The sequence below is a fragment of the Melanerpes formicivorus genome, unplaced genomic scaffold (genome assembly GCF_026170545.1).
Source record: "Melanerpes formicivorus ecotype bairdi unplaced genomic scaffold, bMelFor1.0.p_v2 SCAF_29, whole genome shotgun sequence".
In the NCBI taxonomy this organism is placed as follows: domain Eukaryota; kingdom Metazoa; phylum Chordata; class Aves; order Piciformes; family Picidae; genus Melanerpes; species Melanerpes formicivorus.
In genome coordinates this window covers 8,128,014-8,152,163 of record NW_027142381.1, presented here as the reverse complement: position 1 = coordinate 8,152,163, position 24,150 = coordinate 8,128,014, and the positions used below count along the sequence as shown (strand labels likewise).

The 24,150-nt window shown below is 52.2% G+C and overlaps 1 protein-coding gene across 3 annotated transcripts; it reads right to left on the bottom strand.

Annotated features, from left to right (window-relative positions):
• Nucleotides 1-11,186: 11,186 nt before the first annotated feature.
• On the bottom strand, nt 11,187-22,838 carry XAF1 (XIAP associated factor 1). 3 transcript variants are annotated; one of them, XM_068154879.1, is made up of 9 exons: nt 22,743-22,838; nt 20,575-20,644; nt 18,284-18,419; nt 17,098-17,154; nt 15,508-15,760; nt 14,214-14,281; nt 13,672-13,989; nt 12,742-12,810; nt 11,187-11,875 (listed from the first exon to the last, which is right to left on the bottom strand). In XM_068154879.1, exons 2-8 carry the CDS (start codon nt 20,604-20,606, stop codon nt 12,769-12,771), a joined length of 906 nt encoding a protein of 301 aa, XP_068010980.1. In that variant the 5' UTR covers nt 20,607-20,644; nt 22,743-22,838; the 3' UTR covers nt 11,187-11,875; nt 12,742-12,768. The 3 variants fall into 3 exon arrangements, with proteins under 3 accessions (XP_068010980.1, XP_068010981.1, XP_068010983.1); XM_068154880.1 differs by lacking the exon at nt 17,098-17,154; XM_068154882.1 differs by lacking the exons at nt 20,575-20,644; nt 22,743-22,838 and adding an exon at nt 19,713-19,869.
• Between the last annotated feature and the right edge of the window lie 1,312 nt (nt 22,839-24,150).

Here is a 24,150-nt window from a genome sequence, read left to right as displayed (position 1 = left end):
AGGTTCCTCTCCCTGTCTCCTCTGCCCTACTGAGGTCACACCTCCAATGCTGTGTCCAGTTTTGGGCTCCCCAGTTCAAGAGACAGGGATCTACTGGAGAGAGTCTGGCAGAGAGCTATGAGGATGGTGAAGGGACTTAAACACTCCTCCTATGAAGAAACTGAGAGCTGGGGCTGTCTAGTCTGGGGAAGAGAAGGCTGAGAGGGGACATTGATAACCATGTCTATACACTTCTGAGGGGTGGGTGTCAAGATGAAGGTGCCAGCCTGGTTTTGGTGGTGCTCAGTGACAGGGCAAGGAACAACAGGTACAAGCTGGAAGCCAGGAGACTCCCCCTCAGCACCAGGAGGCACTTCTGTATGGTGAGGGTGACAGAGCACTGGAGCAGGCTGCCCAGAGAGGTTGTGGAGTCTCCTTCATTTCAGGCTTTCCAAACCCACCTGGATGTGTTCCTGCTTTGGCAGGGGGTTTGGACTCCATGATCTCTGGAGGTCCCTTCCAAGCCCAACCATTCTGTGATCTTTGCTAACCCCCTTCCAAGTGGCAGTGCTGAGGTCCCCAGGATGAGCTTGGGGGCAGTGTGATGCTGTGGGGTGAGCACCAGCAGGTGCACAAGCAGCTGCCCCACTCTGGATGCCCCCACAGGGCACTGGACGTGCTCAGGTGCCCACTTCCTCTCTCCCTCCTTTATACTCAACTCCAGAGCCCAGCAGGCCATGTTCAAAATCAGCAATCATCATTAGCTTGGTCATGTTGTAGCTCACAGAAGCCACTTGGTAGAAGCCTTTCCCTATGCACAAAGTGAAGGGAACCCCTCTTAAATAGCCTGCACCATCTGTAGGAGAGACAAAGCATGGGAGAAAGCGAGGGAACAGCTCATTAAAATATGTGAATTTAGCCCTAGGATACCACAAGGTTAGGGGGAAAAAAAGAGAGAGAGAGAGAGAGAGAGTAGCCTGCCCTCAAAACTAGAAGGGCATTAAGATAATTGTTTTCAAGGCTCTACTCAGGAAAGAGTTGCCAAAGAAATATTGTCCAGCTGTGTGAAGAGCAAGTATTGAAAATAAATCATCATTTGACAACACTTGAGTTAAAGGAATTTTCCAAGTGCTTCAGGAACAAAAGATTTCAATGAATCCTGATTATTGAGAACAGCCTATTATGTACAACAACAAATGCAGTGTACAGTTAAGTCAGATTGTTATTGTTTGGCTTCCAAGATCTCTATTGATGTGGCTTGGACTGCAATGTAAACAGCAGTGATTGCAATCACTCGCTGCTGCCATGGCAACAGACGAAATTAAAAGGGCAAACTACAAAGCTGAAGCAGCACCACGGCTGCAGCTTCTAATTTCACGACAGCAAAGTGATGTGTGCAGGGTGGCAGCAGTACCTGCAGCCAGCAGGTTTGCTTGCAGAGATCAAAGTCCTCCAGGTCGGGCTCTGGAATCAAGGACAAGCATCAGCCCTGGTGTGCCTACCAGCTTTCTCTGCGTGGCTGACTCCACGGCTTTAAATACCTGGGGAACTGAGGGAGACCTAAAACAAAGACTTCAAAGCAGTCTGAGGGAGATTTAGGCCATTTCTCCATCCCCCAGCTTTCAAGTCTGGGACTCAGGCATGAGTATTTTCCCTCAGTTCCATTCTGGACTGTGCAGTGTGGTGGAGAATGGGAGAGTCAAGCTATGGGAATGCAAAGACATTCTTTGTGCTCTAAAGGGCAACTCTGAGGTGAACTTTTCAACTTCATTCCTTTAATGGAAATCTTCTTTATCAGCTGTCTGTTGGAGCAAAACAAGAGGGACAAAGGCTGAGCTGGCTCATCCTGATGGATCAGCTGCTTTTGCAGAAGGACAAGCCACCTGAAGGAGTTGGGAGGGACCTGGGGTTGCTTAGCCTGGAGAAGAGGAGGCTCAGGGGAGACCTTCTTGCCATCTACAACTCCCTGAAGGGAGGTTGTAGACAGATGGGGGTTGGTCTCTCCTCCCAGGTAACCAGCACCAGAACAAGAGGACACAGTCTCAAGCTATCCCAGGGGAGGTTTAGGCTGGGTGTTAGGAATAAATTCTACCCAGAAAGAGAGATTTGCCACTGGGATGTGCTGCCCAGGGAGGTGGTGGAGACACCATGCCTGGAAGTGTTTAAGAAGAGCCTGGATGAGGCACTTGGTGCCATGGATTCATTGATTAGATGGTGCTGGGTGGTAGGTTGGACTTGATGATCTTGAAGGTCTTTTCCAACCTGGCTAATTCTGTATTCTATTAAGTGCTAGAAAGCTGACTTTGAGTCCATAATTAACTGCCACACTCATCCAGCTCTCAAGAACTGCCCAGGGCACCTTCAGAATTGTGACTTCATCACTTTAAAGACAACCTGACCTTTGAACACCCTTTGCTTTTATCCAAGGGATAGAAGATATCAAAGCAGCATCAGTGGCCTCATGATTGCACTCCTACCGTGGCCAGGCTCTAGCCCACAGGCTGCAGACTGCTCCTTCACCAAAGCCTGCCCTGAGTGGGCATCAGGGCTTTTCCCTGCTAACATTGCTGTACACAGCCCCTGAGGGCTGTTCTGGGAGAAGGGAGGGCACTGTACCCACCTCCCCAGCTGCTGCTGCACTGAGCTTCCAATTCTGATGTGAAGGAGCAAAGAACCTTTCCTGAGATTAAACTGCAGCAGGCCTAACTTCAGCCCTTCTCATTAGCCCCTTGTTACACTAACAATAGGAGAAAAATGCTGCCTGAAGGCACCCCAGCCATGAGTGACAGCAGCCACAGTAATGTGCATCATTACAATATTCATCAGTAAATTTTCATGATGATTAACAAAGACAAGTGTCGTCTTTTGTTCTGATTACCTAAAGATATGTTAAAAGTAGGTTTGCATAATTAATTACCAAGTGGAAGGTTCCTTACAAATCCTTGGAGGTTATTTCAGGGAGCTTGTTCAAGGAAGTCATCTCCATAATAAACACCAGCTCTCGCCTCTGAGCCTATAAATTAACTATGGTGATGTAAAGAGGAGCGCAGCTTGAGCATCAGGCAGAAGAGAAAGCCCAGGAGTCATTGTTAGCAAGGGAAAAGCAAGCTGACAAGAAGGTGAGAAGCCTATGATGAGGTTTCTGTAGTACCTCTATGGTTAGGACTCTTCCTTCTCCCTGACTGGGACTCCCTGCATCCATCCCCATCCATGCCCATCCATCTGAAGGCCAGAAAGCTGTGGTGGCACTTCCCAGAGCAGCCTATTTCAGTGTCTCACCACCCTCCTACTGAAGAACTTCTTCCTCAGCTCCAGTCTAACCCTGCTCTGCCTCAGCTTCAAACCATTCCCCCTTGGCCTGTCTCCAGACACCCTCAGGAAAAGTCTCTCTGCAGCCTTCCTGTAGGATCCCTGCAGGTACTGCAAGGCAGCTCTAAGGTCCCCCCTGGAGTCTTCTCTTCTCCAGGCTGAACACCCCCAGCTCCCTCAGCCTGCCCTCATGGCAGAGGCGTTTCCAGCCCACCCCCCCTATCTAGACAATCCTCTTTTGGTGGAGTTTACTCAGCACAAGGTTCTGCTCCTCCCAGTTTACACCATCTCTTTGCCTTCTTTAAAGGAAGCCTCCACGCCAACGGAAGGCGATCCAATTACACAGCCTCTAATGAAATCTGCAGGCATAAAAGCACGGCCTCAAAGCAACATAAAGCAGATTTATTCCAACACTTTAAAAGTTCAAGCTCTCAACAGGGAGACAGAGTGAAAACTCGGGCTTTTGAGGAATTAAATCTCCTCCCAGTGTCTCCAGCAGCCACGTCTGATGGGCTTTAACATCGCCCCCGACGCCCGAGCACAAAACCTCCGCGGAGGATAAGCAACCTGAGATTGTTCACTTGAATGTCCCTGTGAAGTTCTTTGCATACTTCCATCCATTCTTCTCTTTGTTAATGCCATGAAAAAGCCAAGGCTTAAACAAAAGTGTGTGTGCCATTCATCAGGTTTTAGTGCAGTTTATTGCTTCCCCAGCACAAATACTCAACGTGGGATTCATTTTCATGGCTTCTGATGTGCGTTTCCTATTTAGCTGCTTGGTGTTGCAAGACCTAAATAAATAAATGAATGCAACTGTGGAGGCAGCTTGGTCTCCAGTCCCACTGCATTGCCCTCTTCAGCCTGGAAATGCATGCCTACAGGCTCTGAAATCTCAGCAAATAGGGGGCGGGGGGGCTGGGTTTTCCCACTCTGCATCAGTGGTTGAGGAAGTCATTCGAGGAAGTCGAAACGGTATCTAAAACGAAGTGCCTTCTGCCACAGGTTTTTGAAAGCTATTCTCTCCTCAGTGAAGTTTGGGGAAAAGAATTCTGCTTCCAGAGAACTGATTCCTGCCCTTTGATTTGCTGCTACTCTCTCTGAAAACCCTGAGATATTAAACAATCCTCTCGACGTTGTGTTGCTGCTGTCTTACTGAAGCAGTTGGAACAGCTTGCTCCCTTTGATGCAGAAAGTACCACAGAGAGCAGGATATCAAACCCCTTCTGAGGATTCCAGCTCAGCACAGAGCCAGCAGCATGCACCAGCAAGTCAAACACCCCTGCTGACATGGAGCAGCTGAACCTTCCACCAACACATGGGAGAGCAGACAGAGATACGCCAGCCTGGGTGCAGCAGGGTCCCACCACTCATCCCTGCCATCCTCACTGCCTGGGGCTGCACTGCAGTGAAACCAGCTCCCTGCTCTCACACCGAGCCAGGCACTTCAGCTGAGCCTCTGCCTCTAATTTGAGTAAGGGGTTTTCCTTCCAAGCTCACCTTAAAGAGCTCAGTCATTAGAAGGAAAGGCAAAGACTGCTGATGCTCTCTGAGCTAATGGGTTATTAAGTAGAATGAGTTTAGTTGCATCACAAGAGAAACCCAAGAGTGTTCATGCAGCACACGCTGCTGCTTGGCACCACAACCAGCTCTGTAAGCCAGCTTGCTGCCTCTCCACCAGCACCCTTGAGGCCACATCAAAGTCATCCCCAAAGAGCGGTGGGCAAGGACCACCCTAGGGGCTGGCACCAGCCATAGGGGAGCATCCATGTGCTCTGGGTATTCAGGGCCTCAGAGAGCCAAGCTATCTCAGGTGTCTAATAACCAGGTGCTGGATGATCCAGAGAGCCCTTTTTGTGAAGCCTTTCCCCACAGGAAAGATTTCTTTCAATGCTGCTTCAAGACAATCTCTATACAGCTGCAACAACATCAAGGTCTCTTCCAACCTGGTTTATTCTATTCTAGTCTATCTGTAGGACAGGCCAAGAGGAGAACTAGCTCAAGGCTTCTCTGTGTACCAGCCACTCTTGCTAGCCATGACAAGTTACTTTCAAAAGAGCACTTTTCAGTCCTCACTTTCACCTCTGCTCAGGGTCTCCTCTAGCACCCCTGCCAGCTCCCCCATTTACCAGGCACTACAATAAGTGTATTCCCCATTCCTGGAAAGCACATTCGGTGTGCTGAGTGCTGGCAACTGGGCTCCTAGCTGTGCACCAAGGCAAAGGGCTTCGGTGGAAAATCCCCTCTGGCACAGTGTAATCTGACCTATTACAGCAACAATCACCTTTGAAGAAGTTCAGGCCTTAGGGACAAGAAACTTAAGGCTGGTAAAGGCAGAACAAACTAAGAATCAAGACAAGAGATGAAACTTTCATTGCATTTGGTAGGAAAAAAGTTATTTGGGGCATAGCAAATGAACTTCTAGAAGCAAGTTCATTCACCACCCTCCTCCTCTGAGGTGTCTAGAGGTCCTAGAGGGAACTGTGCCCCAGACAAAATCTGATACAGCAGTTTATGATGTTAGAACCCTGTCCTCCCACTCTGTGATCTCTGAGTAACACAAAGCATAAAATCTCATTTCCTAGCACTGCCTCCGGTGCAGCTTTTGATATCTTGTGCAGGCCTGTGGGAGTAGCAGCATGCATTTCATGGGAAGAAAAAGAAATGGTCCTTTTCTGTTGGAAGACAGAGAAGAGCAGAGAGATGCCCAGGCAGCACCAGCTGGCACGAACCTTGTCCTGACAGCAGCTTGGACACGCAGCTTGCTGGGGTCTCACGTGCTTGCAGGACGCTGACTTCCATAGCCCAGGGATGAATTTCCTCCTGCTCTGCTGCCTCTGAAAGGTTTGCCATTGCTGCAAGGAGATACCTACCTACCTTAGCCCACTCATATTTGTGGCACAGGCGTGAAAATAGTGAAAGCTGATTCAGATTGCTCATGCTAACTGCAGCACCCAGCCTAGTCTCTCAGCAGCCTCTATTTGCTCCTGCCCTCCCCCGTCACAACTTGCTAGGGGGCTGGATGGAATTGATGCCAGCTGCAGCACTTCACTGCCATCCTTATAAGCTCATTTCCACACAGTGCTCATGTACAGACCTGTCACCACACCACTGCTCTGGATGCACAGCACAGAGATGCCCAGAAGTGCACCGAGGTTAAAAGGAGGTACGACCACAGGCACCAGCAGTCAAACTACCACTGCTGTCTCTAGCTTCAGGGATGGTTCAAGCAGCTGAATCTGTGACTTTTCAGCTCACACAGTCGTGGTAATAAATCTCTGATAGCACAGATCATAGAAAGAGAGGCAGAGACAGAGATAACAGAGGTCATCTAGCCCCTAAGACTGCATTTCATTTCCCCTGTCTGAAAGCTTCCAGCCTGCTTTATGCTAGCAACACCAAGACCCCTCTCCCAGACAGAACTCAGACCTGCTCACCACAAACCCCCTCTCTCTCCAGCAACACCAAAGCAGCACATGCTCCCCTCTCATCCCTTCTATACATCCCCATCTCTGCAGGACACCCTGGAGCCCAGCCAGGACCAGCCCCACAGAGCTGCGGGCACCTGTGAACCTGGCCGAGCCCTGCACCTGCCAGCAAGCAGCACCGGGCTGCCACCTCTTGTGACACATCCCTGGCACTGAGGATTGTGAAATTCCACAAGAGGAGGAGAATGCTGCTGGGATTTTGCCCTTCCTGCCTGCGATGCTGCTTCTGAGATGTCTCCAAAAAAAGGGGGCCCAAAAATAGATCATTCAGCTTCTCCCCATCATCTCACTGCAGGGCATATTGTCAGTTTAATGTCTTCATTTAGTTCCTTCTGCTTCCCATAACACTGCCTTCAACTCAGAACAGTGCATGGGAGCAGGGGATGCCAGCTGGCTTGGCAATCTTCTTTTTTGTACACACAAACCTCCTCCTGATTTTAACCTTTAAGCAAAATGAATCATAGAATCAATAAGGTTGGAAAAGGCCTCAGAGGTCATCAAGTCCAACCTGTCACCCAACACCATCTGATCAACTAAACCATGGCACCAAGTGCCACATCCAAGCCTTTTTTGAACACCTCCAGGGATGGGGACTCCACCACCTCCCTGGGCAGCACATCCCAAGGGCCAATCTCTCTTTCTGGGAAGAACTTTCTCCTCACCTCCAGCCTAAACCTCCCCTGGCACAGCTGGAGACTGTGTCCTCTTGTTCTGGTGCTGGTTGCCTGGGAGAAGAGACCAACCCCCTCCTGGCTACAACCTCCTTTCAGGGAGTTGTAGACAGCAATAAGGTCTCCCCTGAGCCTCCTCTTCTTAGAATAGAATAGAATCGACCAGACCAGGTTGGAAAAGACCTTTGAGACCATCAAGTCCAACCTATCACCCAACACCATCTGATCAACTAAACCATGGCACCAAGAGCCTCATCCAGTCTCCTTCTAAACACCTCCAGGGATGGTGACTCCACCACCTCCCTGGGCAGGGCATCCCAATGGCCAATTCCTCTTGCTGGGAAGAGCTTCTTCCTAACTTCTGCAGGCTAAGCAACCCCAGCTCCCTCAGCCTCTCCTCACAGGGCTGTGCTCCAGACCCCTCCCCAGCCTCGTTGCCCTTCTCTGGACACTTTCAAGTGTCTCAATATCCTTCTTAAATTGAGGAGCTCAGAACTGAACACAGGACTCAAGGTGTGGCCAAACCAGTGCTGTGGAGGAGAGGCCACCGGCACGCAGCACCTAGGAAATGGACAGCCCCAAGCTGTGCTTCCTTCACTCAGGTGTCTCACAGGTTTGTATTAAAGCTTTCACTATGACAAAAGTTTGTTTCAAGAACAAAACACTTGTGGAGAGGCATGGAGGTAAGCTTTTATTGGGGAAGGATAGCCATAGAGGAATGGACTGCCTCCTGCCACTGCTGAAGAATGAAAATGGACCTTAAGCTTCTGGGCAAAACGCTGAGATCCCAGGGTGTTTGAAACAGCAGCAGCAGCTCAGGACTATGCTGCCATATTTCCCAAGCACCTGTCCTGGTGAGGCTGAGCAGCCTTTTCTTACTCACAATTACCCTTCTAATCCCACAATCAGAATCCTTGAACGGCTCAGGCTGGAAGGGACCTCAGAGCCCACCTGCTCCAACCTCCCTGCCACAGGCTGGGACACCTCTCAACAAACTCAGCTGCTCAAGGTCTCCTCCAGCCTGGCTTTGAGCACCCCCGGGGGAGGAGGCAGCCACAGCCTCTCTGGGCAGCCTGTCCCAGAGCCTCACCTCCCTTGTACTGAAGAACTTCTTCCAACTTCTTTTTTTCTCTTTTTTAAAGAAACAGACAATAATAAAAGAAATTCTACTTACCCCCCAGCAGGACTGCACACTCCTTTTCCTGGTTTCTCCACACTTGCTTTCCTGGTTTTCCACACTTGCTTTCCCGGTTTCTCTAGTACCTTCCAGCCATTTCTCCCAGGCCGAATCCCGGCAAAGCTCTCAGAAACTTTCCTTTGGACCAGGGAAATTTACATTGAGCCTTCATTGCCATCTAGCGACCAAAACCACTTCCACGTCTACGTCGAACTGGATTGCAATTTTGAGTCCAAGGAATTTTGAGTCCAAGGAGAGAGAAAGGAAGCTTAGTTTCGGGCTAGCCTACCCACATGTGCATACGGGCCCTCAAACCTGCAGTAAGTGAAGTCCTTTGTCTGATCTGCATGAAGTCCTTTGTCTCTGCGAGTGACCAGCATCCTTCACCCTCCCTCTGGAGCTCAGCCGCGTAGAAAGAGGTCATGCTGCAAACGTGAGCAGCCTTGTTTTGACCCCAGGATGTCGGGCTGCAAACGTGAGCAGCCTTGCGTTGGCCCCAGGTTCCTCACAGGGCTGGGCACAGCTGGCAGCCTCAGGTGGTTGATTACTGGAGGGAAGGAGGCTCGCGGCACCAATTACCCACGGCCTGCAGGTGCCACTCCATGCCCTTTCTTCTCCCTCAGGAGCCCAAGGCTCGGCCGTGCCCGGGTCCGGCTCAGGCCGGTGCCACCAACACCCACAGGGTGCCACTGCAGCACTGCTCTGGCCCCAGGATGCTCTGTTGCAAACACCAGCAGCCTTGCTTTGGCCCCAAGTTGCTCACAGGGCTGGGGAAGAGAGGGCACCATGCTAGGCAGGGTGAGCACAGCCCCGCCAGGAGCAGGGCGACACCAGCGCAGCTCTAACAGCCTTTTGCTCACCCTGCAAGGAGGAAGGAGCCAGATCGTTTCCAGGCATTTTCAGGCTCCTCCAGCGGTGTTTCCTTCTGGCTTCTATTTTCTGCAGCTCTCCCCTCGCCGAGTCAAAGCCCTTGCAGCAGGCTCTGCGGCTTGCAGCCCGCAGAGTGCCACAGGAAGCCCTCAGGGGGCTCGAGCCCCTGGGCCGTGCGGGTGCCAGTGCCCCCCGCGCAGCTGGCAGCCTCAGGTGGTTGATTACTGGAGGGAAGGAGGCTCGCGGCACCAATTACCCACGGCCTGCTGGGCAGCCTGCAGGTGCCACTCCGTGCCCTTTCTTCTCCCTCAGGAGCCCAAGGCTCGGCCGTGCCCGGGTCCGGCTCAGGCCGGTGCCACCAACACCCACAGGGTGCCACTGCAGCGCTGCTTTGGCCCCAGGATGCTCTGTTGCAAACACCAGCAGCCTTGCTTTGGCCCCAAGTTGCTCACAGGGCTGGGGAAGAGAGGGCACCATGCTGGGCAGGGTGAGCACAGCCCTGCCAAGAGCAGGGCGACACCAGCGCAGCTCTAACAGCCTTTTGCTCACCCTGCAAGGAGGAAGGAGGCAGATCGTTTCCAGGCATTTTCAGGCGCCTCCAGAGGTGTTTCCTTCTGGCTTCTATTTCTGCAGCTCTCCCCTCGCCGAGTCAAAGCCCTGGCAGCAGGCTCCGCGGCTTGCAGCAGGCTCCGCGGCTTGCAGCAGGCTCTGCGGCTTGCAGCAGGCTCTGCGGCTTGCAGCAGGCTCTGCGGCTTGCAGCAGGCTCTGCGGCTTGCAGCAGGCTCTGCGGCTTGCAGCAGGCTCTCCGGCTTGCAGCAGGCTCTCCGGCTTGCAGCAGGCTCTCCGGCTTGCAGCAGGCTCTCCGGCTTGCAGCAGGCTCTCCGGCTTGCAGCCCACAGCGTGCCACAGGAAGCCCTCAGGGGGCTCGAGCCCCTGGGCTGTGCGGGTGCCAATGCCCCCCGCGCAGCTGGCAGCCTCAGGTGATTGATTACTGGAGGGAAGGAGCCTCGCGGCACCAATTACCCACAGCTGCTGGGCAGCCTGCAGGTGCCACTCCGTGCCCTTTCTTCTCCCTCAGGAGCCCAAGGCTCGGCCGTGCCCGGGTCCGGCTTAGGCCGGTGCCACCAACACCCACAGGGTGCCACTGCAGCACAGCTTTGGAACCCAGCCCCGCGGCTCCTCAGCGGAGTGGAAACGCTGCCCTGTGAACCTGCCAGGAGGGCTCCCAGCCCAGAAAGGGCTGCGAGGACAAAGCTGCCCCTGCGCTCTGCTCCCAGCTTTGTTAAGGGACCTCAGAAGTGGCTAACGCTTGTCAAGCCGCATGCCCAGCCGCTGGCCGCTCACAACACTGGCACCGGCCCAGGGCTTACGAGGCTGGAAGGATCTGCTCTTGGACCATCCATTGGTGCATTTCAGCTCAGTCTTGCCCTTATAGATAAGCCCAGAACACACATAAATGCCTGGGCCGGTGCTGATTCACTGAGAGGGTTTGTGAACTCTGCCTGCCTTCCCATCCCATGTGTGCTCCTGCTGCTGATAACAAGTTTGGATCTGAGGAGTAAGATGCTACTCAAATTACAGGTCACAGCAGATGTGTGCTGGGCTCAGCCAGCAGCTTCCAGGCTGGAGCACTGATGGAGGTGGATGAGGGGAAAATAGCACCTAGCAGTAACACTGCTAATGTGTTGTAGTGTTTATTGATGGGAGACGTCAGGCAGGAAAGGCTGCCTCACAAATGCTCACAGACACTGACATCCACTGACTCTTCACGTTGAACTCTCCCACCACTGGGCTCTCTCATTTTCCATCTGTGTATCAGAAGATGAACACCCTCAGTTCCCCTTGGATGTGCCTGCTCTCTCCCAAGACTAAGATGTTTGTGCTGGCCCTAGCTTTGGTCTTCACTGAGGTGAAGGAGAGCGGGATCTAATGTTTTTTCTCTTCTCTGGGCCATGCCCTGAAAAACACCAAGGTCTCAGCTTGCAACGAGGGCAAGGGGAACTGGTGGTGCTCGCTCAACATGGCAAAGAATTCTGGATTCCTTCTTTCCTCCTCTTCCCTCAGAACAAACACTTTCAAATAAGCTGTGGGTGGGCAAAGAACATTCCTAAGGCGAGCTTACACACAAATATTTGAAATGACAACAGCTGTTGGGCCCCCATCACTTCTGCAGTCTTCTGGTGAAACCTTTTAAATGCCTCTCTTGACAGGGAATAAAAACCTGAGACGCTCTTTGTTCTTTGTCCAGAGTAGCAAGTCACTTTTATTTGTCCAGACAGCTACCACACTTCCAGTGGCCTCATGTCAAAGCTGAGCTGAGAAGCTTCAGTCTGAGAAATGTGCCTCCATTTCCAGATTGAATCATGAGGGCTGGAGAAAGCCTCCTGCAAAACAGACAGAGCTCAGTTATGAGTGGTTTAAAAGTCTCAGTTTTACAGCCTTGCTATGTCATCACTCTATTGAACAATACAACTAACCCACAGAGCAAGTCAAATAATCTGGGTAATTACCATGTGCTTACTTTTATTTCAAGACTGGAGTCCTGTAATTCAAAACTACACAAACCCTTTATTTCTCACTTTGGTGCTGTCCTCTCTTTAATTTACTAGGAGAGGCAAGTTTTGCAGGGAGGAGGAATACCTCATTTACCGAGCAAAGCAGAGGAAGGACAGACTGAGAACAATTGCTTTCAGTTTCACTTAATTAAGAGGACTGAGAGGAAATTATACTGCTTAGGGACTGAGAAGGAGATGTTAGCAAAGAGGGAAGAGTTGAGATTCACAGCCTCTCTGGGACAGGGTGAGGAGGGAGACTGCCTATGGACCAGTGCAAGCTCACCTGCAGCTGTTGTCTGGCATAATCACATCAGTGTCCTGAACAAGCAAATTTTAATAGAGGAAAACAATCCATTTGATTTCCTGGCTTCTGAAACTACTCTTTTCCAGTCTCCATTTGGTGTTGAAGCATACACATGCTCTGTGAACTCCTGTGCAGATCCCTGCTGAAGGTAGGGAAGGTACTGCCCTGCCTGAGAGGCACAATAGGTGTGAGTTTGAGTCGAGAGAGTGGAAGCTTATTGGCTCTGAAGCAGTGCTGAGGGGAACCCACCACGTGCTGGAATCTAAAGAGCTTTGTGATAGCTGAGTATTAGCTTTTCTAGAGCAAAATATCTCATTGTGCCTCTTAACCCACTGTAGAATGATCCTCAGAGATTAATGTTGTTCTAAATGGCTGGAATCCTCTGTATTACCTTTCCCTCCAGGGCTTGGTGTTTGGCTCATCCCAGCGTCTTCAAAGATGTCAAACGTAGACATTTGATCTAGAAAAACAAGCAACAGGCACAACAAGGAACTCAAACATCCTATTCTCCAGGCACTGGTATTCAGCAGGGAGGCAACTGGGCCTGTTTGTTGTGACAGAAAGTCATCCAGAGCTCTGCCTCTGATGCAGCTGAAATTCAATCATACTATTTGCTTAGCAGGAACAATGTCAGCCCTCACTCAGCAAATCAAGACAGTTGCTGAAGATTTTCCAGGGTTTGAGCTTGAAATCAGCAGCTGCAGTCGTGGTTCTGATAGAATAGAATAGAATAGAATAGAATAGAATAGAATAGAATAGAATAGAATAGAATAGAATAGAATAGAATAGAATAGAATAGAACAGAACAGAACAGAACAGGTTGGAAGAGACCTTTGAGCTAATCAACTAAACCATGGCACCAAGCACCCTACCCAGTCTCCTCCTAAACACCTCTAGGGATGGTGACTCCACCACCTCCCTGGGCAGCACATCCCAGTGGCCAATCTCTCTTTCTGTGAAGAACTTCTTCCTCACCTCCAGCCTAAACCTCCCCTGGCACAGCTTGAAACTGTGTCCTCTTGTTCTGGTGCTGGGTGCCTGGGAAAGAGACCAACCCCCACCAGGCTACAACCTCCCTTCAGGGTAGTTCTACTGATCTTACTCAGCACACTATAGGCAATGGATCCTATTTGAGTAGATGCAGCATGAACAGTCAATGGAATGAATAAATTCCATGCTTTACAGAGGGAATGGACCTATGGCCAGCGTTTCAAGCTGTGGAATCCAGAAATGGGACCCCAGGTGGTGCAGAGCAAACTACTGACCCTGCAGGCAGGGCCCTTTGCATGCAGGAGGCCAGGTCCAACGTGTCACTTCTCACCTCGTGTTTCTGAAGGGTTGGAAGTGGCAGAAGAATGTTGCAATGGGCACAGGTCTTCAGCATGTCAAAAGACTGGATGTCTCCAAGAGCTTGAGGTGATGTGGGAATGGGAAAGCCAATCCCTTTGCTCTCCAGGGGTTTAAGCAAGGTTTTGGAGGTCACTGGCTGGTCCCTTTGTTTCGTTTTGGGGCGGACATCTTTCCACACCGTTGCATTCTTAGGGGAGGAAGAGGGAGGCTTTGGTGGATCACTGCTGAGTTTTGAAGTTGCCTGGTCCCCAGCAACTTCTGTCAGCTTCTGGGCTGCACTGCATTTATCCTGTTAAAAGAGAGCATGCACAACGGGGTGAAGATTGGCACTGCAGCCTAGTGTGCAACAAACAGGGGTCATGGGGAGGGACAGCAGACCCCTCACAATAATGCTTCAGCTGAATGCCTTGTGGCATCAAACCATTGTCTGAAGATGCAAGACATGCTGCACTTCCTTCCCTAGAGTGTAGCTTTTCACAGACCAGGCTGTTGTTCCCTTTCAGAGGTGCTTACCAGGTGCTGGGAGTACTGGTCATCTGGAAATGCCTCGTTGCACTTCTGACAGAGACTGCCACCAGTGCCTTCAGAAGGAAAGGAAATGGAGATTAACCCAGTGCTGACAGCAACCTCTAGACAGGCAGCTCAGATCCACTGAGGGTCACTGGCTCTAGGGGAGCACACAACTCTGATTCCACTGGCCAGGAAGGAATTACAGCCCTGATGACACTTAGCTTTTGCCACCAATCAAAACCAATCCACCAGCCTTCCAATTCAGCCCCGTGTTTTGTGGCTCCTGATGCTTCACTCCTGGCCTATCCTAGCTAATCCTCGCTCTCAGCAGTTTGTTTTGCCAACCACTGTACCTGCTGATGCCTGGTGCTTTCTGGAATCATTGACAGGGGTCATGATATTTCTTTGTTTGTTTGCTTTGATATATGCTGTCCAATACCTTAGGCCAAACAAAGCTTCAAGAGCTGCAAGAACTCAAGGCATGCATCGCTGTAGCAAGCAGGAGGGGAAGCTGCATTGTATTTTCTGCTGTGTGGCAAACAGAAAGAGGAAGTTCTGCTTGTTTTCTGACAGAGAGAATTTCACTTCCAGGACATAAGGGAGGCAGAAAAGCACATGGGCAAGGAGCTACTGATCAGTGCACCCACCCCTAGCTTTACAATAACCAGTGTAATAGAAAGCAACACTGCAGCTGGTTAAAGAACAATCCCCTCCAGCCTGGCTCACTGAGAACTGTAGAGAAAGCAGGAGAATTTTCACTGAGATTTAACAGCGTGAGAATAGAATAGAACAGAATTAACCAGGCTGGAAAAGACCTTTGAGATCATCGAGTCCAACCTCTCACCCAACACCATCTGACCAACTAAACCATGGCACCAAGGGCCTCATCCAGGCTCTTCCTAAATGCTTCCAGTGATGGTGACTCCACCACCTCCCTGGGCAGCACATCCCAAGGGCCAATCTCTCTTTTTGTGAAGAACTTCCTCCTCACCTCCAGCCTAAACCTCCCCTGGCACAGCTTGAGACTGTGTCCTCTTGTTCTGGTGCTGCTTGCCTGGGAGAAGAGACCAACCCCCACCTGGCTACAACCTCCCTTCAGGGAGTTGGAGAGAGCAAGAAGGTCTCCCCTGAGCCTCCTCTTCTCCAGGCTAAGCAACCCCAGCTCCCTCAGCCTCTCCTCACAGGGCTGTGCTCTAGACCCCTCCCCAGCTTTGTTGCCCTTCTCTGGACACCTTCCAGCAGCTCAACATCTTTCCCAAACTGGCTGACCCAGTCCATGAGGAGGAGTTTTGCTTACCAGTGGGGCCAATAAATGTTGCCTTGGCAGATGCTCCCCTGGCTTGAAGGTCCACATCCCCCTGATAGGAGAGGTCAGTGTCTGGACAGACCTCTCTGTGCTTGCTGTGGTCTCTGTACATGATGAACTTGTTACAGGCCCTGCAAGACTCCGTGCGGCTGGCACAGGACTCCAGGTGCTCCTCCAGCTTGTCAAAGGGCAGCTCCAGCTCACAGATTCTGCACCTCACTGCTCGTTTGAGGCACTCCTTGCTCTGCACAGGAACACAGGACATCACTGCAGGTTTGCTACCAATACTGGAAGAAGGCATTGGGTGAGAGCAGTGAGTGACTGCTGGAGAATCATAGAATCAACCAGGCTGGAAAAGACCTCAGAGATCAGCAAGTCCAACCTACTAACTATCACCCAACACCTCCTGGTTCCAAGTGCCACATCCAAGCCTTTTTTGAACACCTCCAGGGATGGGGACTCCACCACCTCCCTGGGCAGCACATCCCAATGGCAAACTTCTCTTGCTGGGAAGAACTTTCTCCTCACCTCCAGCCTAAACCTCTCCTGGTACAGCTTGAGACTGTGTCCTCTTGTTCTGGTGCTGCTTACCTGGGAGAAGAGACCAACTCCCACCTGGCTACAACCTCCCTTCAGGGAGTTGGAGAGAGCAAGAAGGTCTCCCCTGAGCCTCCTCTTCTGCAGGCTAAGCAACCCCAGCTCCCTCAGCCTCTCCTCCCAGGGCTGTGCTCCAGACCCCTCCCCAGCTTTGTTGCCCTTCTCTGGATACCTTCAAGAGTCTCAATGTCCTTCTTCAACTGAGGAGCCCAGAACTGGACACAGGACTCAAGCTGTGGCTTTACCAGTGCTGAGTAGAGGGGCAGATTGACTTCACTTGAGGGAAGAATGCTCTCCTTGAGGGGTATCTGCACAACCAAATTCAGGCCTCCCTGTATTAGGGGTTTGCCTGGTTAGGCTATCTTTAATTCCAGATGATTTAGCCAGTCTAAGGCAAAATGGCAATCAAGAGCAGTGAAGATGCTGTGTGTCAGTACAGGTTAGCAACAGAGCACAAGGCCACCTAGCATACTCAAGCACTTCAGCTTCCAGCAGCAGCAGAAGCCTGCTGTGCCTTCACTGCTTTGGTTCCTTGCAATGGTGAGGCCACAGCTGGCGTGGACAGGCTGCTCTGCCCAGCCTCTGCCAGCTCTCTTGTGTTGTCTCCTCCTTGACTCTGGCTTTGTACAACCATTCCTTAGGAAAAGCAGGTAAAATATGAGTGGTGGGGGGCAGGGTGGAAATACCTTTGAGAAGCCCTCAAGGAACATCAGCTTGAGGTGAAAAGGAAGAGAAAGTATTAGGTTTATCTTCTGGAGCAGATTGTCCCTGCCAATTGGGCAGGCAACCACTATGGGACATACTTAATTCACAAAGAAGGAAAGGCATGCCAAAACCCTGCAGCTGCTGAGGGGTGGAAGTTTCCTCATGGTCCAAGAGAGAATCCATTTACATGTTTTTGCTGGTGAAACCATTAGTGTGACTCCTGGGGGCTGGTCACAGGAGTCAGCCTCCAAGGCAGAAAGTTCTGCCCTCCATACATACCTCATGATGCTCCAGCTGGTACTGCTGCACACTTTGGTGACAAAGATCACATGTGACCTGCAAGCAGAACAGCCAGCAGTTGGTGGGGACCACAGAAGGTTGGTTAATGCTTTCATATGTCAAAGGAACTGCAAGCTTCTGAGAGGAGCTTCCTGCCATTTTAATCCCAATCAGCAAACAAGCTGCTGGTGAATTTTTGTTTCTCTGTCAGGCCTGAGCTGTGTTGATAAGACTGTGAGGAAAACAGATGTCTGATGGATGATTCTGCAGGAAGCTGTCAAGTCTGTGTGAGGATCCAGTTGTCAAAGGTGCCCATGGGAATGGCAAAGTGTGGTGTGAAATAAAGTTAGCTTTCTGTGTGCTGTTCAATACCTGAAATCAGTGGAATTGCTAAAGCAATGAACCCAGTAAGGCAGAATAAAAAGCCATGGCTGTGTGTTCAGGCTCCAACTCAGTGCCTCCAGCCTCTTCATGCCATGCTACAAGTGCTCACTGTGTGAAGAGCTGAGAAATTCACTCTGCCACTTCAGGGGTGCCTTAAATAAGTGCATTGCTGCCACCCTTTGTAGAATAGAATAGAATAGAATAGAATAGAATAGAATAGAATAGAATAGAATAGAATAGAATAGAATAGAATAGAATAGAATAGAATAGAATAGAATAGAATAGAATAGACCAGGTTGGAAAAGACCTTTGAGATCACCAAGTCCAACCTATCACCCAACACCATCTGATCAACTAAACCATGGCACCAAGTGCCTCATCCAGGCTCTTCCTAAACACCTCCAGTGGTGGTGACTCCACCACCCCCTGGGCAGCACATCCCAATGGCCAATCTCTCTTGCTGGGAAGGTACAAGCAAGGCTGCTGGCAGATCAGGTACTGTCTGTCTTCCTCTAATCAAATCATTTCAATTGCATGCTCTGGCCAGTTCACAAGCACCAGGAGCATACATCCATGCCTGATCTGCTGAGGACACCACAGTGGACCTTTTATTCCCTCAAGCTGAGTGTGCAGTAGGATCAAAAGCTGCTGCAACCAGGCCTGAAGGGTCACACCAGGCTCTTGCAGATTCTCTAGCCCAACAACTAGAGAACTTCAAACCTAGTTAATAGAGAGCACAGAACCACCAATGCGCTACTTCAGAGCTGACAGAGCTTTCTGCTGTTTGTGTAGCACCACTCACCTGCTTGTGTGCCTCTGCTTGATGGTCTGCCATATCCTTATAGGCAACTGGTTCATCACACTCTGGGCAGAGAGCAAGAAATCTCAGGCAGTGGGCCTCATGGAGGGAGAAATTGGTAGCAGCCACATCTCGTTTACTACCCAGCACACAAATGGCAAAGAGAGAAGAGTCAATGAGCTGCTGTCCTGTGCCAGCCCTGGTCAGCAGCCAAGCACCCACACAGCTCCTCACTCTCCACCACCCCACCACACACACAGTGGCACAGGAAAAATGAGTAGGTCAAGATCAAGACAGTCAATACTTGGTGGAGAGGGGAAGACACAACATAAATGAAGCAACTGACACACTGCACACCACTAGAATAGAATAGAATAGAATAGAATAGAATAGAATAGAATAGAATAGAATAGAATAGAATAGAATAGAATAGAATAAACCAGACCAGACCAGGTTGGAAGAGACCTTCAAGATCATCGCATCCAACCTATCAACCAATCCAACACCACCTAAACAACTAACCCATGGCACCAAGCACCCCATCAAGTCTCCTCCTGAACACCTCCAGTGATGGTGACTCCACCACCTCCCCAGACAGCACATTCCAAAGGGCAATCACTCTCTTCTTCCTAACATCCAACCTAAACCTCCCCTGGTGCAGCCTGAGACTGTGTCCTCTTGTTCTGGTACTGGCTTACCATAGGCATAGCTATGCCCAACCAGTCTGTCACAGAATGCTGGGATTGGAATGGACCTTGAAAGCTCATCCAGTCCAGCCCCACTGCCAGAGCAGGTCACACAGGAACACAACCAGGCTGGTTTTGAATGTCTCCAGAGCAGGAGACTCCACAACCCCTCTGGGCAGCCTGCTCCAGAGCTCTGTCACCCTCACAGTGAAAGTTTTTCCTTCTGTTCCTGTGGAACCTCCTCTGCTCCAGGTTGCCCCCACTGCCCCTTGTCCTGTCACTGGGTATCACAGAGCAGAGCCTGGCTGTGTCCTCCCAGCACTTCCTGCACTTTGAACAGCCACCTCAGAAGGCAAAGCCAGCCCCACCCTGCGCTCCTCCCTCCCATGCAGTGTTTATTCCTGTGCAGGAGGGAAGGCACATCTCTCTGGTCAGGTTGGCTCAGCTGCCCAGCATCCCCCCAACCCTTTTAGAACATAATGCACAGGCTTGCTTTGTGCAAGGCTAAGCATTGGGTTTTCTTTGCAACCAAGTAAAGTTGAGGCTAGGCTCATATTTAACCTTTCTAAGTTTGACTCTTTTGTGTTAATTGCAGGGCTTCAGAGTCTCCATTCATATAATTTGCCCAATGGCCTAGCTACTACTTAAGACACACCAAGCTACACTATCCTTATGGCCCCTTCCAGCCTCCTATTCTCTGAGAGATGCCAAATTTTCCTGGAAAAAGTAAAATTCTGTCACTTAACTGCAAATAGAGCACCAGAATGAAACGTCAGCTGTGGGGGGAAACTGAGGCAGCTGCTGCGTTCAGCATGATCCATGCACTGATTCCTCTACAACAAAGATGATCCAAGGGCTGGAGCAGCTCTGCTATGAGCACAGGCTGAGGGAGCTGGGGGTGTTCAGCATGGAGAAGACTCCAGGGGGGACCTCAGAGCTGCCTGCCAATAGCTGAAGGGATCCTACAGGAAGGCTGCAGAGAGACTTTTCCTGAGGGTGTGTAGAGACAGGACAAGGAGGAATGGTTTGAAGCTGAGGGAGAGGAGGCTCAGACTGGATCTTAGGAAGCAGTTCTTCAGTGTGAGGGAGGTGAGACTCTGGAACAGGCTGCCCAGGGACGAGTGGATGCCTCCTCCCTGTGGGTGCTCAAGGCCAGGCTGCCCAGGGAGGTTGTGGCTGCCTCCCCCCTGGGGGTGTTCAAGGCCAGGCTGGATGAGGCCTTGAGCAGCTGATTCAAGTTGGGAGGTGTCCCTGGGGCGGTTGGAGCAGATGATCTCTGAGGTCCCTTCCAGCCTAAGCCATTCTGTGATTCTGCAACATTTACCCACCCTGAACCTAGGCAACAAGAGAGCAGGCAGCACAGGAGAGCCCTGTGGAAGAAAGCTCCCCACAGAAAATCAGCTGGAAAGCAGCAGCCTGGAAACATGAAAACCTGCACAAAATACTCGTGCTGAGCACTGTGAATGGCTAGCACACACCCCTCAAGCCCTGGGGTCCTCCCTCTTCCCCCCCTGTTAACAGGAGAAGGGGCATTAAGGGGAATCCTGGAAAACTCTTGCAATCCCCACCCCTTGCAGGGATGGAGAGGGAGAAAGGATTGGATCTTACCAATTTCTGCAGAACCTGCTGTCTTCTGCCATTATTTTTTCTTGCTTTCCTCTGCAGGATGGCCTTCGTGCTATGAGCAGAGAGAGAGCAAAGAGAATCGAAAGCGAAAGCCTCTGTGGCTGTAACTCCACCCAGCCAGCTGTCCAGCCTGCAGCAGCTCTTTAAAGGAGAACCAGCGGCACTGCCACACCAGCGGCACCTCCACCCCAGCAGCACTGCCACCCCAGCAGCACTGCCACCCCAGCGGCACTGCCACCCCAGCGGCACCGCCACCCCAGCAGCACCGCCACCCCAGCAGCTCTGCCACCGCAGCAGCACTGCCACCCCAGCGGCACTGCCACACCAGCGGCACCTCCACACGAGCAGCACTGCCACCCCAGCAGCACTGCCACCCCAGCGGCACTGCCACCCCAGCAGCACTGCCACCCCAGCGGCACCTCCACACGAGCAGCACTGCCACCCCAGCAGCACTGCCACCCCAGCGGCACTGCCACCCCAGCAGCACTGCCACCCCAGCAGCACTGCCACACCAGCAGCACTGCCACACCAGCGGCACCTCCACACGAGCAGCACTGCCACCCCAGCAGCACTGCCACCCCAGCAGCACTGCCACCCCAGCGGCACTGCCACACGAGCAGCACTGCCACCCCAGCAGCACTGCCACACCAGCGGCACCTCCACACCAGCAGCACTGCCACCCCAGCAGCACTGCCACACCAGCGGCACCTCCACACGAGCAGCACTGCCACACCAGCAGCACTGCCACACCAGCAGCACTGCCACCCCAGCAGCACTGCCACCCCAGCAGCACTGCCACACCAGCAGCTCTGCCGCACCAGCAGCACTGCCACCCCAGCAGCACTGCCACACCAGCAGCACTGCCACCCCAGCAGCACTGCCACCCCAGCAGCACTGCCACACCAGCGGCACTGCCACCCCAGCAGCACTGCCACACCAGCGGCACTGCCACACCAGCGGCACCTCCGCACCAGCAGCACCTCCACCCCAGCAGCTCTGCCGCACCAGCAGCACTGCCACACCAGCAGCTCTGCCACACCAGCGGCAGGGTTTAACGCAAGTTCCAAGCGCAGAGGAGTCTTTAGAGGAGCGTCCTGGGCTTTGCTTGGGCCTGGGTGAATTTGCTTCCTAGCAGCTGTGACAGTGCTGTGGTTCTGGATTTTCGTGACAGCAGCCCAGCTACCCCCCCTGTACACAATAGCCCAGACCCCACTGTGCAATCCCCCTCACTACCCCCCTGTACAACCCTCCTGTACAGCCCTCCTGAACAATCTCATAGAATCATGCAATCAATAAAGTTGGAAAAGACCTCAGAGATCATCAAGTCCAATCTATCACCCAACACCTCCTAACTAAACGATGGCTTCAAGTGCCACATCCAATCCCCACCAGGGATGGGGACTCCACCACCTCCCTGGGCAGCACACTCCAACGGCCAACAACTCTTTCTGGGAAGAACTTTCTCCTCATCTCCAGCCTAAACCTCTCCTGGCACAGCTTGAGACTATGTCCTCTTGTTCTGGTGCTGGTTGCCTGTGCAACCTGCCTGTGTCCTCTTGTTGTGGTGTATGGTTGCTCCTTGTATGACCCCCTTGTGCAACCCTCCCTGTAGAACCCCCCTGTGCAAGCCTCCCTTAAAACCTCCCTGTACAACCCCCCTGTGTAACCTCCCCTTACAACCTCCCTGTGCAACTCCCCTGTACAACCTCCCGGTACAACCCCCCTGTGTAAACCCCCCTTACAACCTCCCTGTACAATCCCCCCTGTGCAGCCCCCCTGTGCAAACCCCCCTGTGTAACCTCCCCCTTACAACCTCCCTATACAACCCCCCTGCACAACCCTCCCTTACAACCTCCCTGTACAACCCCCCTGTGCAAACCCCCCTGTGCAACCCCCCCTGTGCAACTCCCCCTGTGCAACCCCCCTGTGCAAACCCCCCTGTGCAAACCCCCCTGTGCAACTCCCCCTGTGCAACCCCCCTGTGCAAACTCCCCTGTGCAAACCCCCCTGTGCAACCCCCCTGTGCAAAGCCCCCTGTGCAAACCCCCCTGTGCAACCCCCCTGTGCAAAGCCCCCTGTGCAACCCCCCTGCACAACCCCCCTGTACAGCCCTCCCTGTACACCGCAGCCCGAAGGCCACCCTGCCTTACCTCCCCCGCTGCAGGAACCCAAACAATGGCCAGCGCCAGGGGAGTGAAGGCACAGCTCAGAAGGAGCAGGAGAGGGAAAACAGGAGAGAGGCAAGAACACAGTAACTCCAGATATATAGCACTTGCAAGGCAGTGGGATGGTGTAAACACGACTTTCGTAGCATCTTGCCCGGCCCCTGGGGGCTTGTCCAGCCTCCTCTTTCCTGGAATTCTCTGGAAAACTCCTTTTTTTTTTCAACAAGTATTTCTCATGTAATATCATAGAACCATGTAAATCATCCATCATATAAATCACATCAACTATAACACCCCAGCAGGCTCCCCGGCTCCACTGTCTCCCTCCTGAGCCTCAGACCCCTGCAGGGTACCCAGGCATGTGCCAGGCCAAACCTCCAGCCTGCACTACCCAGCTCTGCCTCTTTGGGGATATCCTCTCATGGCTGGGACTGACCCACAGCAGCAGAGGCCCCCGGTGCAGCAAGCTCTACCTGTGGCTGGGCTTCAGCTGGGGGTCATCCAGCTCTACACTTTATACACAGAACTTTAGAGGAGGTGCAGATGGAATCATGGAATTGTTTGGGCTGGAAAAGACCTCTAAGAGCATCAAGTCCCAACCAGCAGCCCAACACCACCATGGCCATTAAACCATGCTTCAAAATTCCATGTCCAAACATTCCTTCAACACCTCCAGGGGTGGTGACACCACCACCTCCCCGGGCAGCCTGTTCCAATGCCTGCAGCCTCACCTCAGCTCTCCATGAATGAGGCTGCTCTTCATCTAGCTCTCAGATTGCTCCTCAAGCCTGGACAGAGAGACAAACAGAACAGAACTCCACAGTTGCATGTGGATGCCAATGCCTTTAGAACTCTCTGCTGGAAGGCTCTGCCATTTCTTGTACCTGCTGCTGTTGCATTCAACAAGTCCAAGTGCCGAGTGCTGCACTTTGGCTACGGCAATCCCATGCAGAGCTACAGGCTGGGGTCGGAGTGGCTGAGAGCTCCCAGACAGAGAGGGACCTGGGGGTGCTGATCGACAGCCACCTGAATATGAGCCAACAGTGTGCCCAGGTGGCCAGGAGGGCCAATAGCATCCTGGCCTGCATTAGGAATAGTGTGGCCAGCAGGAGCAGGGAGGTCATAGTGCCCCTGTACTCTGCTTTGGTTAGGCCACACCTTGAGTCCTGTGTCCAGTTCTGGGCCCCTCAGTTTAAGAAGGACATTGAGAGACTTGAAGTTGTCCAGAGAAGGGCAACAAGGCTGGGGAGAGGCCTTGAGCACAGCCCTGTGAGGAGAGGCTGAGGGAGCTGGGGTTGCTTAGCCTGGAGAAGAGGAGGCTCAGGGGTGACCTCATTGCCCTCTACAACTACCTGAAGGGTGGTTGTAGCCAGGAAGGGGTTGGCCTCTTCTC